Genomic DNA, 14,993 nt, shown 5'->3' with positions numbered 1-14,993 from the left:
AATGCAGAAGCTCTCCTCCAACCTCATAGCTGCTTATGCTGTGCAAGGGACTGAAATCTATTTTAGAGCAGCACCCACACTAGAGAACACTAACATGACTTGTCACTTGCTCCAGAGATGGCATAAGTCTTGCAAACCAAATACCCCCATCTGCTGCGTTAGAGAGCTTGGATGCAGTGGGAATTGCCATTGTCAGAAATATGCACCATTATCAACTTTGTTACATTCATCATATGGCAGAAGTGAGTCATCTAAATTTACATCAAGGTTTGGGACAGCAGGGTAAAGCACTGATGCTAAAATCACACCCTTTTCGTATCAGAATACAGTATCACTGATATATGCTCACCTGGAGCATGCTGCAGCCAACATGAGCATGTCCATTGATTTCAGTTTATCTCCTTTTCCAATCATACATTATCTACTATATGACTTCATAACCGGAATCCAGCACGCAGAATAATTAGTGTGTATGATTACATAATTCCAATCTATTTTGGCAGAAGAATTTTACAATCCCATGCCAATTTCCAGTCATCAGTTTTACTACCAGTCCCTCAGCAGCTGGACCAGCTTAATGGTCCTCCTTGTTAGGAACAGCTCAAGTCTGCCCGTTCTTTGGGTTTTGTTTTAATGAGAAAAAAACATCTTTTAGAAAGCACAGATATCAAACAGGAACAGAGCAAGCATTTCCAGGGCTTGACCTTCCCTTTAGCCCCTTACAGCTATAGAGTATCATACCATTTGAGAGGGAGGATACAAATTTAATTAAGCTTTTGCTCCTTTTTGATTCCTAAGGAGTGATTGAAGGTGTCTGACAAAAGGCTCAGGACACAAAAATTGTCTTTTTGTCCATCAGCCAAATCCGGTGCAGCAGAACACGTTTTGCCCTGGTAACCACAGGAACGTGACTCGGACGAATTGCCTCCTTTCTAGCTCAGCTCCATGCACCATTTGGGCCACTCCTGAACCACCAGCGTGCCCAGCCCTGGGGCATGTTTGTTTAGGAAGTTATTCTGGTAATATCTGGCTTCTAAGTTTTATTACTTGAGTATGTATTTTCATGCCCCAAAATGTAATTGTATGAACTAAAGATGAAGAAATTGAAAGTTTCCTAATCAAACTTGCACGTTGAGTAGGCTTTTAGATGCTTAATTTGTCTGAAAAACAGACAAATTGACCTTTATGAAACTGCAGGCTTACTGGGTTTCGAAGAACAATTCTACAGAGTAGAACTGCTATATTTAAAAAAAATCTGTTGATTTGCATGACTAAATATGAGGAGTACGTTCCTCCTTGTGCTATTTTCATTTGATAAAGGAAACCGTATCAAGTGCCTCCATCTTTGATGCACAACCATCCTGGACACAAGCGGTAACACAAAACTGTTCCAGCTCAGACGTTGTTCACAAGGCTGCCTTCCCACAAATCCACCCAAATCCCTCCATCCTCTTCTCAGAGGTTCCTCTCATTTTAATCCTGAAACAAAAACTAAATCCAAAGTTTCCACAGAAACGTTCATAATTAAGATTTCGTTAACAGTTTGCATATAAGACAAATGCTCCCTTACCCAGCACTGCTGTCAAAAATGAGACGTTCCCTTATCAGAGTTCAGTTCACAAGATACAATAAGGGGAAAAAAATAAAATCCTGTAATGACAAAAACAAAGAAGTTTCAAGTTTCTTTAAAAAAGCCTAACCACCCCCTACCCTCTCTGTTCAGCTGCAGTAAGGTGAAAGGCTAAATGTGGACAGAATGGTAATATGTAAGCGGTTTCTAAGCTTTCTGGTGGGAATACTTAACAGCATAAGTATGTTTCCCCTGGAGACCTTCTCCACCATTTGGTCCAATTTCTTACTCCAAGAACTGAACCAATTCATGATGTAATGCTCTAGGGAAAACATTCCTCTCAAAAAAGAGTATCTTCCTAGGGAGAAGTTTGAAGAAAACATCTTAATATTGTTTAAACAGCTTTTGGCACAGTCATACTACTTGCACTGCATTCAATGCTGAAAGCAGAGAAAAGCACACTAAAAATATGGAAATGGAAAGTTTTAGGATTTAGTTTAAGACTTCTCTTCAACTACCACCTCAAGTGTCTAGCTCTTGCTGATCCTTAACGGAATGAGAAAAAAGACATTTTCAGGAGCAGAGGTTTTCTTTGTAATAAAAGAGGAACAATTTGTAGCTTTAGCTATTCTGAGTGTTAGTGTGAAACCACATAATTAATTCTGCCTGTAGCCTTATCATTTGCTTCTACTCCTATACAAAGTACAATCCCAAGGCACTTAACACCAAAGCTCTGGTTGTGCCTTAAACTTTTTGTGGCTCTACTCGGAGGCACTACGTTACAGGCACTAGAAGTTCCTACAGCAATGCTTCCATTTGCTATCTTGTGTATACACATATTCTCCGTGCTACGACTGCATTGCTTTCCTTTTTGGACCATTGCTCTGCAAACCAACTTGTCACATTCCAAACCAGGGGCAGTAGAGCACTGTGGAACAGGAAAACTCAGCAAGGTACAACAGATGTATATCTACTGTGAGAAGCAAGCAGCAGGAATGATGCAAGAGACCAAAGTACATTTAAGGTTTATATTCTCTAGCTTATATTACGTACTGCTCAGCATTAAGTTATATGTACACTACCTTCTGGTTATATAAACCTTACAAAGCTTTCCTTGCCAAACGTGCCATGAGCACTCACAATTTTTTTCTTGAGGGGAGGGTGAAAGGACCTTTTTATTAATCATAAATCATATTAGCAACCACATAATTCCTTTTTCTCAATAGTACACGTGAAGACACTGAACATCTCCACAGTTCAAATAGGAATTCCAAAACTCAGTATTACTGACCTTCTGAGGATGGCTCTGAGCACATTTGTTTGTCCAAATATTTGTATAAGATTGGCAAGTTATTTATGGCAGAGTGAAGCATGACTTCAAAAGTATCTTCAGTATAACTCAGTTGCTGTAATGGTGATATTAGATTTCTATTTTTCATCCTGACGCTACAATACTGGCAAATAAATGAAAAAAAAAAAACAAAGCAAGGAAACGGAGTAACACTTAATTCTAAACCAGAATAAAATCAAACCCTGACCTCAGAAGGACAAACAGCCCTATCTTCTAATTCTGAGCTCGTTTAATTTACTACATCATCAGGTCTTTCAAGGAATGACCACTATTTGTTCTAGCAACATCTCTTCAGGCTTTGAGATACCTTGTTTGTAATCTTTAATGATTTCATCACAGTGATTTTGAAAATGAGGGTCATTTATCTACTTAAAAACCTTTGGAGTTTTGTATTTCATTTGCACAAGGGGATTTTTGCTTGGAGGGTGGGATTGTGAAGAATAGAAGATTTGTTTGCAGGGCTGGCAAGGAGGTGTTGTCCAGGCATGGTGTCTGCTTTAATAGTTTATGCTTTCAGTTCTTCATTGTTACAAGACCTGAAGGCCTCTGGGCATAGGTGTCTAAATTTAAAATTATTATTATTATTAATAAATACGGTTGCTCAAGCTGTAAAACACATTGCACAACGTGAATTATCTCAGTATCACACAGCAAGGTCTTCACTGAACTGATTGGCAGTGCCAAAAACCAGCAGTAAGCCTCCACCATAAAGGGGGTATTTAAACTAAACTTTAGTGGAGTTGGAAGCCAGTCCATAGCAGGTTTCTGTCAAGAGGTTTTACTGCTGGTTTGCTGGGTCTCATGTTTGTAGAATTTTCAGTTTCTTGGTAGACCCTAAACTTTTAAAGCCCTGAATCACAGCTATTTATCACCCATCAGGGAGCTACATAAAGTGTGTTTTCCTTCAGAATGACTATTTTCTTTTTTTTTTTTAAACCCTCATTTAAAAAAAAGAGACAAGAATATTTTTTAACATTTACAATATATCCCAACCAACAAGGATTCTAAAAAACTAAACAGTATGAACTGCAAAAATTAATGCCACCTGCAAGCTGTAAATATGTGTATTATTTAATTTTTTTCCAAGTATTTTCTTTGGCTGTTACATTCAGCTGAACAAGGCCTAAAAATTGTCAAACTGAATTCTTGTTTAAGAGTAGAGCTCTAACTACTGCCAGTTTGAGTGAAACACACATCCAGGTTTAGGGAATATGTTTTGTTTGTTTTGGCTGCAGCACAGGGTAGAACATTTTCCATCCCATCCGAATGCAGTCAAAAAGGTTTTGAAATATTGCACAATAAAAGCCATTCATTATATCTGTCTCCTCTCCCTTCCAAAAACAAAAATGGCTGACCAGTTCCAAATCTGTGCAGGGGGCAGGAAGATGGGAGTCAAGGGGTCACTGGAAATAACCCAAGACTAACACTAGGTTTTTCAGGTTTGAGTTAGGGAATATGTTCCATACCCTCATTCCCAGTGCACATAGGTTTTTCTTCTTCTCCCCGCAAAGCTTGGTTAAAGTAGTTAATTGCTCTGTTATGCACAATTTACAGGACTTAATTACAAAACTAATACATTAGCCTTCTTGTCTATAAGTTAAAGACACAACTTCATCTTTTCCACAGGGACACAGCAGAGTTAGAGCTCACCTTACTGCAAGTTAAAGCTGTGATTTGCGCTATTTACCTCCTAATCTTAGAAGTGTGCAATCTGAAGGAATATTCAGCCACACACTGCAGTTGTTTTTCAAGTTATTTCTATTGTTTACATACCTGTTAGCTTGAAAATGAAATTTCTGCCACTGCCCACTCCTGTTCCTATGTGCTTAAGCTATATACTTGGCATACCTCGCTGCCTTTATTTTTTTTTCCTTCCTCTCTCCATCTCCTTGTATGTAGATCCAACAATGCCTTTCTGTTTGCTTCTTTGTGCACAGATCAGCTCATCACTAATTACTTCCCTGGTCTTAGTGAATTGTGAGTGCTAGAGGATGCAGAGTTGGAAAGAAGAGCTACAGCACAAGATCTACAGGAGTTCTAAAGAACTACACAGTTACCACAATTAAATGACTATAAAATAGCAACACTCATATGCAGCATGGAGGTGTTTCAGTATCCACTTTATCAAATCAGTCAGAAGCAAGGAGAGAAAAATAAACCAAAGCCATGAAGGTTTATTTACAATTATTTTAAAATATAGCTTATCAGTAAATCAGAAAAATGGCACAAGTTGTTCTCATTGTTTACTTTCGCTGCCTATGTAACTACCAAGTTGAGAAAGTTGTTTTAATTCTGTTAAATCACACATGAGAAAACTTGAAAAGATAGTCTCCACTTTTGTAACTGATGTGTATCTTAAGTATGGCAAAATATTAGCATAAAATAATGACTGGGAAAGAATAATATTAAGACCCTGCTCTTTCACTTTAAAGTTTTCTGAAGAAAGGGATGGAACACCTCCCCTACAAGCACAGGCTGAGAGCTGGGGCTGTGCAGCACGGAGCACAAAAGGCTCTGGGGAGAGCTGATAGCAGCCTTCCAGTATCCAAAGGGGCTGTGAGAAAGAAGAGGACAGACTAGCAGTGTCTGCAGTGACACTGCAAGGGGAAATGGTTTCAAACTAAAAGAGGGAAGATTTAGAATGGATATGAAGAAGTTTTTAAAATAAGGGCAGTGAGGCACTGGCCCAGACTGCTGACAGAAGTGGTGGATGTCCCATCCCTGGAGACACCCAAGGTCAGGGGATGGGCTCTGAGCACTGATGGAGCTGCAGGTGTCCCTGTGCATTGCAGGGGAGTTGGACTCGATGACCTTTAAGGGTCCCTTTAAGTCAAATGACTCTATGAAAACACGTGTATTACTGTTCTTTGCATTCTCAACCCACTGACATAATGCAAATTTAGGGAAAGATCATCCCAAGTGTGACTTTTTGCTAGCTTCTGCATAGTCAGCTGACTACAAACAAGCTGATCTACAAACACATGAAGACTTGTGCTTCATAGGACAGAGTAAACAAAAGCAATATGATTACTCTTACTTATTAGTTGCATCATAATTACATTGGACTGGCAAGATAATCAGCCTTTCTAGGACTCACCACTTGTTCTGTTAATCAGACAATGGTCGTTTCATGGCAATCAGCTGAATACAGTTCCTTGGCAATGTGTTTGGCAGAGCTGGCTGTCACCATACTTGAAGCCACTTTATGTCTATGCAATGCAAAATGTAAGGTTGGTGAATACTTTGAAATACAATACAATACAAGGGCCTTTTATAATAACCCTCTCTTAAGAGAGAAAACAAATGAGAGCTGAAAGAGATTGTCCAACACCATAGATTTCTTTATAGTGCTGCAATAGCTGAAAACTAGAACTACACACTTAAAATGTCTTGAATCTGCACACAATATACCCAAAATACCTAAATTGCTATACCTTACTCAGAAATAAAGGCAAGAGACCAACTTGAGAAGTACTTCTGTTTGCTGGATAAGGATTGTGAAGTTGTTTGTCCTTCAAAGACTAATGGTAACTCAGAGAACAGCACTGTTCACTCTGTGGTTCACACTTCCATGTAACAGCACAGCCATCAAATCATAGGTTCCACAATTGTTGGGGTCTGTGGAGATGGTTTGCTTCAGAAGAGCAGATCACATGAGAGCTGAATGTTTAAAATACTAGGACCATCTTGTTAGCCTTACTGGAAGGGCTCTTTCCTGAATTCCCCAGATAGTTCCCTTGCTACACAACCCTCAATGTTAGCAAATCTCCTGCTCCCTATTCCATGACAGATTCTAGCTCAGACCTTCACTATTTGCCAGTCTCAATTCACTTTGTAACCCTAATCTCTAGCAATCAGCAAACACAGCCAGAAGGGACCTTGAGAGCCTGTCCAGACCCCATCCTTACCCCAACGAAGTATCGTATGTCATTTCAGACAGATATTTGTTTAAACTGTTCTTAAAAGCCTCCAGTGACAGAGATTCCACAGCTTCCCAAGGCAATCTGCTACCTCTGGTGCTGGAGCTTCCTCTTGCTGCTTAACCAGATTTTTTTTTCTTTTTTTCCCCTAATTTAAAAGCATTTGTTGTAACATTTGGTAGTTACAAAGAACCAACCATGAACCTCCACCAAGCTTCTGCACAACTGAAGACTTGCCTCCTCTCAAATCCTCTCCATATTAAACCCAGTTACTGTAACCCCTTACTTCCTGCAGGTTCCAACCTCACCTTCATGTAAGGCAAACTGCCATTGAGTACGTGGGATCCAACTCTTTATTTACCACGTTGTGCCAGGAGGCAAATCCCAGCTTTGTTTTCATTCTCCTTACCCTGGCTCTTCTGATTTTATTTACACTTCACTTCTGAAGTGCACTTAACACATCCACCCAAGGAACCTCAGGGGAGAATACTCTTCCACTGCTGCTGTGAGTGATGCATAGGACAGCAGCACCACAAAAAGCAGGTTCTAGGCAGATTAAGCCCTTTAGTATCATCCATGCTAATTTATTGCCTCTCCCTCCAGGATATCTCAACGCTTGACCTGTTTAAGGCAGATCTTCAATCTCTGACATCCACAGCCTCAAAAGATTTGCCTTACTGCGTGATTTAACAGGTAGATCTTAACATCTCTGCTGCAACTCTACAGAGCAATGCTGTATTTTAAAGTGCTACATGATTTCCACATGTAAAGTCATACCTGAATACAGGGCTTAAGTGTTTCACTTCTCTAGTATTGACTGATTTCAGTGCTTAGTTTAGTTGTTACTTTGATTTTTCTGAATGTTAAATGGTAACAGTTATAATTACTTAGTTTTGATGTCACACAGCATCTGTTCAAAGACTTTATACATTACATTTTCAAAATAATTCAGCTATGACCACAAAACTCATGTCACAGTGCCCTCTCCTGGTAAGCCAAAATCCTGCTATCACAGCAAAACAACCCAAGTAACTGTTGCCATCTGGATTCCAAACCTAAAGATTTCACTGTGACACAAACACAAAGCCCGAAATAAAACATCAAGGAGACTGTTTTGACAACTTCAGTACTGTTTCTATAGAAGTACAAGATGAACAGCATTTAATTAGTGAAGTTTCTTTCAAGTTGCCTTAAGAGTTCTTGTCTCGGGAAAAGCTGATGATGTCTGTAGAGAAAAGTAAAAAAAAAAAAAAAAAAAAAAAGCATAAAAATGAAACTTAAGCTTTATAAAAGCAGCCAAGTTCATGAAATATTTTATTCCATCTCAATAATGGTAAAAACAAGGTCACAGAAGAGATCATTTTCAGCAGGAAGCTCTATTTACTGAAAGGTGGCACAGGTATTTCACTGGGCTGACAGAATGGAATGAGAAATGAAAGCAACCCCAACTATTTAAATAGGCACCTACAGTCATCATTTCTTATTTTTACACTGCTCAAACAGAAGTACTGAAACAGTAAGATGACAGGTCAGCTACTGAGTGTTATGCAGTGTATGCACAGCACACACACACGATTTTAAGGGCCCAGAAATGAAACACAGCCTCGGCATATTATGAATATTTTGCTTGCCTCTGCCAGTTTCATTTTTTTAAATTGTTATATGCAATGCAATTTTAAAATGTCTTTTGGTGGTGGTGGTGGTGGCTTTTGATTGGTTGTGCTTGTTTAAAACTAATATTTTGGTCTTCCCCAGCCTCAGCTGTAGGAACCATACCCTTCACAAAGGCAAGCAAAGTCCCTAAAGGTTTGGTAACAGCTCTGCTGCCTTACACTCCTCTCCTTCGAGTCAGAGGTTGTTTCTTATTTCCTGAAGTCTAAATTCTTTTATGGCATTTTTGAAACGTGGAATACAGGATTCAAAAATAATTTACAAGGAATGACCAATCACAGGGGAAATATCACCATGTCAAACAATTCAAGCTAAAAGGGCATACTGTAGAACATTTGTGGCTTGACTACTGAATAGAAATTCATGTTTTATTTGATTAGACTTCCAAAACTAACAAATCCATAAGTTTGAGTCCTGGTCTTTTGAGAAAAAAATAAAAAGAAGCCAGCCCTTTTGGCAAAATATGGATTAATATCCACATTCCTTCATAGGAAAAGTAACTGTTTACCATAAGACTGTAATTTTGAAGCTTTGCTATTCTTTATTTAAAATAGCCAAAAGCTCCATTTGTTTTCTGATCACTTTTCATTTAACAAGTTCATGTAATGATTGTGCATTTGTAAGCAGGGCAAACGTGCCACGATAGATAAAACTAATCCAGTCCAATAATCACTATCAAGTTTCACAGGCAGAAAATGCAAACTGCTGGGCAGGCTCCACAACTGTAAGCATATTCATCCTAACATTATGAAAACCCACACATATAAATATGCGTAAGATTTATGTATGCATTTGTAAGGTAATTTTTTTGTCTTTATTGTATCTTCCAAAAAAGGAAATTCATTACCCCCTGCAGCAACTTTTGCAGCTGACAGACATTCATCCTTGCCTTCTTGAAATGGCTGAGCTTGGTGTTGCAGAGAAAGTCATTTGCTGAATTTTTCATAACATGCACAGTATTAAATTGCAATTGCTCTGTAGACAGAGCTAATGTATGAAAACACATAAGCAAAGATGTAGACCACAATGAAGAGCTTATGTCAGAATGCAGTTCATCATGGGAGAAAAAACTATCCCTTGGTTACCTGCCATGACCACCTATGGACCAAAGCACTGAGCCAACCTGGGTCTTCCATGCAGCTCTGACCCTCAACCATTTTATTCATTATAACTAGCAAAATCAGTTCTAAGTTACTCAGAATATTAATAAGGAAATGACAAGTAAGAATCTAAGTGAAACAGAGAATTAATATCTTATTTCTAAATAGAACTTACAAGAGAGAATATAAGAATCTAATACTGACCTTCACTTAAGAAAATGAGAGCTGAAACCTCACTACGTGGCAATGTTGTTTTGAAGAGGTATGTTCATTTCTTCAGAGTATTCTTGGTTACTGCTGTCTCTCCTATGTACAGAATTTGTTATGCTCCTTTTCCTGGTTTGAGACAAAGTTCTTGTTTCTTGAGGTGTGGATACACAAATGCTTTTCCTCCTCCTTCTGCAAGGACCACCAGCACCATGAACAGATACACTGTTCTCCTTCCCTGATGCTGCAAACTGGTTGAGATTTTCTTCTCCATGGTGAATGTTCTCAGATTCTGTAAGGACAGATGTGCTTATTCTTCTCCTGGTTTTACAAGCAGGAGCTGGCACAGAAGAGTTCTGCAGAATCTCACTGGTTACTTCAATCCATGCAAGTCCTTCAATTTCTGCATCTTTCTGTAGTCTCATGCTGCGTCTCACCCGACTTGTTTCACTGCTCATTCTTGACTTTCTGCTCAGCTTTTTTAAGGAGTTACTTTTTAGCTGTGGAGCAGATAAAACTTCTTCAACATCAAAAGAAGAAAACTGAAGATCGTCTCCAGTCATTTCAAAATGAGACTTTTCAACAGGAGGAATATTCACAATACTGCTACTTCTTCTTGGAGGTCTACCTCTTGAAGACCTTTTAGATGGACACTCAGTTCTTTGGAGAGCCTCACATACATCAGTGTCCTCCTGGTTTGGAAATTCTAGCTCTGTCAGCCACTCTTCCTTCTTTGGTATATTTCCCTGAAATTTCTCATGTTCTATCAAGAAATCACTTTCTGTTTTCCCTTTTAAACATGCAGTCTCTTCAGCTTGCTGGAAACAGTCACATGTATTGAGAACATCGTTTGTGTCTGGCACATTTGGAAACTGCAAAAAAAAATAAATTAGAGGCAAAAACAATCCATACAAAATTTGTTTCAAACAGCTGATAATTAAACAAGTGCTCTAGATTTCTTCACTAAGTTGAGTCATTCTCAAAAATAAAAGCCAACCAACTAAAAAAAATCCAAATTCATAGAAGCCCACGCGTTGGAAAGAACCTGCTCAAAAGAGGAGTGCAGTTTATGCTGCTTGAGGCCTTTTCAGCTGAGTTCTGAATGACTCCTTCCAAGGATGCAGATTTCCTGATCTCTCTGGGCATCCTCTTTCAATGTTTGACCATTAACAGCTAATTTTTCCCTAAAATCTTTTTTTTTTTTTGTAATAAATATAACATTAAGTAGATCAGGTACCTTATTATCAATACTAGAAATAGACTAGATCACCTGAAATACTGTATTACAGGGGCTGCCTTCTTCCACAATATCCAGTTCCTCAGAACTTGGATACACATAAACAGGGATGATTTTCTCTCTCATTCTTTCAGTCACTTGCTCCTGTTGAACATCATTATGAACATCCCTGGGTGTGGAATGATCTAAAAATACAAAGAATGATACATGGTTACTTGGCTCCAGTTGTGAATTTCTAAAGTATTACAATAAAGTTTCTAGTATTTTATTTACCAAATAGAAAACTACTAAATAAGCATTCCACATAACCAAAATTGAGAAAAAATCTCCCCAGAAAGCTACTGCATATCACGTTCCTATTTGTCAGTATCCAGCGAAAGTATAGAATCTCTTTTTGTGGCGAGCTTTCCACTGGAAGAATTAAATTTATGCAGCTGGAGACTAATAATCTATTACATGCTTTGGTCTTTGTTATTTTCTTACTTCATTCTACTCCAGAAGCCATTAAAAGTGAAAAATGCATACTAGGCTCTTTATCTGTGCACAGAACTGAAGGTAGCTCTCAATAGTTTAGTTAATAGCTATGAAATAAAAGCAAAGGAATGACTAAGGCAAAATAAAACTAAAGAACACATTACCCAGAAAATGTGCAATTGCCTTTGGTGAATTTGGAGATGAGGCAGAAGAGAAAACTTCTGGAATCTCAAGGATAGGACTCAGAAGAGGCTTCTTTGAAGCCATTTCTCTTTCCCCATATAAAGACTTTTTCACTTTTCTCTTTCTTCTTTTCCCAAAGGTTGCACGTTTTGTTTTCTGAGGAGATCAAGAGGACCACATTAGAGCACAATGCAAACACAAGGATCCTTGTTGGAAAATACCACAAAGTAATTTGCACCGTTACTGGATTTTATGGAAAATAATTATTTCCCTACAGATTATGCCCTGCTTGTTCTGCTTTCCTCACATTTATTTAAAAACTACAATATAAAAAATTATTTCTCCCATGAGATCTGATTTTTAACTTAACCAAATCAAGAAATCAAGCAAGTTTTTCAGAAACTGTGTATTTCCAGTTTGAAAAGGATTATGTGCTTTCCTTTCCAACACACAAAAAGCTCAAATACTTCAGAGGCCCCACACCTTTGTAACACTTAAAGCAAACTGGCATATAACTAGGCAAGTTCAAAGAATTATCAGCTGTATGCAGTTGACAAGAGAACTATAAGCTGAAGTATCAAAAGTTGCGCTCTTCACTTCTGAAGTACCTTCTTTACCCTACAAGTATTGAAAGCCCTGCCAGTAAGCCCTAACAATATGGGTGTGATAGTAACTCAAGGAAAACAAGAGACAGACATGGTGAGGAAAGTATTGGCAAAATACTTTTTTGTAAGTAAAACAAAAACATCCTTTAGAAAATTTGTAATATAAACATCAAAATAATCATGGAAAACATACAAGAAAGAAGACTAATTGTGTGAGATGTTGGGACTGAGAAATAAAGGCAGTATTCACCAACTGCACTGGGCTGTCACTTACTTGCTTCTTTTTGGCAGCAGATACAGTCACACTCTTTGATCTTTGAAGTTCATTCTTCCTTGGATTTTTAATGTCTTTAGTGTTCTTATTGCTGGCTGTTCTTGAGATGCTACAATCAGTGCCCTCGGAAATGGTGCTGTACTGTTGAAGAATAGGAAATTTAAGTTATTGGGGTGAGTGTTTATGTCTAGGTGCATGTTTCTTTTTTCAAAAAAGGAACACAGTGCAACAGCCCTCAGAACCCCTCTGTGATTACATGTCAGTGACTGAAGCCCTTGATCCCATGAATGAAAGCCTATGGATATCTCTCTTCCAACTTTTTGCCATGGCTAGACTCTTTGGGAAAGTTCCTGCAACAGTTAACAGAAATAGTAAACTTAAGAATCAGATTGTAATCCAAGCTGGTTTTAATAACTGAAAATCCACTTTCTGTCAAAAATGAGATTTCCTTAGCTGCACCAAGTGGAGATATTTCCATCTACCTGGATATCTATAATTCTCGTATCTGAGGATGCAAAAGCTGTGATGTGCTTTAACAGGTATACAAAAATATCCTTGTTGGAAGAAGTAGAGAAAACAAAACCCCACCAATGAAGAACCTTACCTTCCTTTTAGTAGAGGAGCGAGTCATTTTCATGTCTGATTTGTCAGTTTCTGCTTCTATACATTAAAAAAAAATAAGAATATTGGCTCAGATCAACAGAAGTCAATCATATTTTGAGGAAATTATTCACACCATTTTAATATTACGCACAGCATGTTTAGATCTTAGCCCCAAATAAGATTCTGTGCACAAAGGGTTATCAAACATGGCAAGATTAAAAAAAAAAAACACAAAAGACTTGCTTTACAAAGTAGATTCACAACAGAAGAAAATAATACTCAGTAACAAAATAATTAACACCAAGTTTTCTTTGAGACACAAAATCACAAATATCCTCCTCTATTTTCTTATAGCTTTGCTCACTATTTTAAAACCATCAGTACAATATCATAAATCCAGATAGTAAGCCCAGTTATTGAAAGCAGTAAGCCTGATTAGATGGCCACTTGTGCGGAAAAACACAAGCTCAAATAACATCCAGTTAATCCAAACAGTAGGCAAACACTGGCAGCTACTGCAATGACCTTTACAGGAAAGGAAGAGCATTTAACTTCAGGCACAATACATCTTATGTTGAACAAACAAACAACACGACTGTGTCATCTCTCAGTTTTCAGATACAGAAAGATGTACTGTCTAATGACAAAAATATGAGTCAAGGTTACCTTTTGTATTTTCAACAGGTAAGAGCTTTTCTGAAGCAACAGAACCTTCCTGTAGCTCCTGAGGAGGCACAATACATTCCTGTAAGATAAAGGAAAAAAAAGTTAATACATTGAACACTTAAAGAGACTGTGAGAAGCTTTTGAAAACAAAAACTTACATCACTGCAATCAAAGTTTGGCTGAGTTAATGGTTCTTCAGTGAGCCCTGCCCTTGTGAAAGGGCTGCCACGTTCTGACCCCGAACGGCAGACTGGTGTTGATCCTTTGCGCAACGGGGTATTTGCAGGCAAAGTTTTATCAAATATTTCTGGGCTGAGATCTTCTCCAAAAGTCACTTTTTTCTTCTTTGCGCTTTTGGGGCTGTACTGTTCAGTTTTCTCTACTGCAATAAAAAACACCGACTGCTTAGCAGACTTAAAGCAGAGCTTTCACTGAGCAGAGACTTTTCAAGGCCTTTTTACAGGTCTTAATATTCCCTTAAATAATCACCCACCAACCAAACAACAAAATATCACCCTTAGACATCAATTCTACAAGAATTTTTAGTTTGGCATTCCTATAATATAAAGAAATGAGGAAAAAAGAAAATAGAAGTCTAGCTATCTCTCAAGTTGTATCTGGTAACTGTAAAATCTCATGAGTAACAGGATTTTTTTGTAATATTGGTATCAATATCACTATTTTTTATATTAAATATTTTCTAAAATGTACTTTTTTCTCTTGGTAACTTCAGTTTCCACTTCACACCATATGTTACCACTTATGAGCTATTTCAGTGGTGGTTAATCCATAATACCCTTCAGATCTTGCAAATCTTCCAATTTACAGAACCACAACAGAAGAAAAAAAAGAAAAACAAAAAAAACTGAATCAAACCTGTTTGCAGTGCTTCACAAATGTCATCAGAGACTGTAAAAGATTCACCTCCTCCTCTGTGAACAGTATGGTTTGAATATTCCTATCAAATGTGATAATAGCATCTATTAAATACCATTTAAGGACTGTCCTTTTTCATATCAAAAGTGAAAATAACTTCCTCTGAAAGCAAAATTTATAATCAGTGCAACTCTTTAACAAACCTATTGTTTTTTCTGAGTAAAACTTAAAAGCATAGAATGGATCTTCTCATAAG

At 37.9% G+C, this 14,993-nt stretch overlaps 1 protein-coding gene across 14 annotated transcripts in view; it reads right to left on the bottom strand.

Annotated features, from left to right (window-relative positions):
* Positions 1-14,993, bottom strand: part of CDCA2 (cell division cycle associated 2) — an 84,516-nt gene that overhangs the window by 64,747 nt on the left and 4,776 nt on the right. For 8 of the 14 annotated variants that reach the window (XM_031608061.2, XM_090125406.1, XM_090125405.1 and 5 more), the window contains 9 exons: positions 14,738-14,819; positions 14,020-14,243; positions 13,862-13,940; positions 13,197-13,252; positions 12,593-12,733; positions 11,695-11,869; positions 11,090-11,241; positions 9,817-10,691; positions 6,137-8,066 (listed from right to left, as the gene is read on the bottom strand). In XM_031608061.2, the coding sequence (XP_031463921.2) occupies positions 9,849-10,691; positions 11,090-11,241; positions 11,695-11,869; positions 12,593-12,733; positions 13,197-13,252; positions 13,862-13,940; positions 14,020-14,243; positions 14,738-14,819 (1,752 nt within the window). In that variant the 3' untranslated portion in view covers positions 6,137-8,066; positions 9,817-9,848. The other 6 variants (XR_016460069.1, XR_016460071.1, XR_016460073.1 and 3 more) reach the window with 4 other exon arrangements.

Source organism: Phasianus colchicus, chromosome 27 (assembly GCF_987193195.1).
Source record: "Phasianus colchicus chromosome 27, bPhaCol1.hap1.1, whole genome shotgun sequence".
NCBI lineage: Eukaryota > Metazoa > Chordata > Aves > Galliformes > Phasianidae > Phasianus > Phasianus colchicus.
Note: the sequence above shows the minus strand (reverse complement) of the source record. Positions and strands in the feature narration are given on the sequence as shown.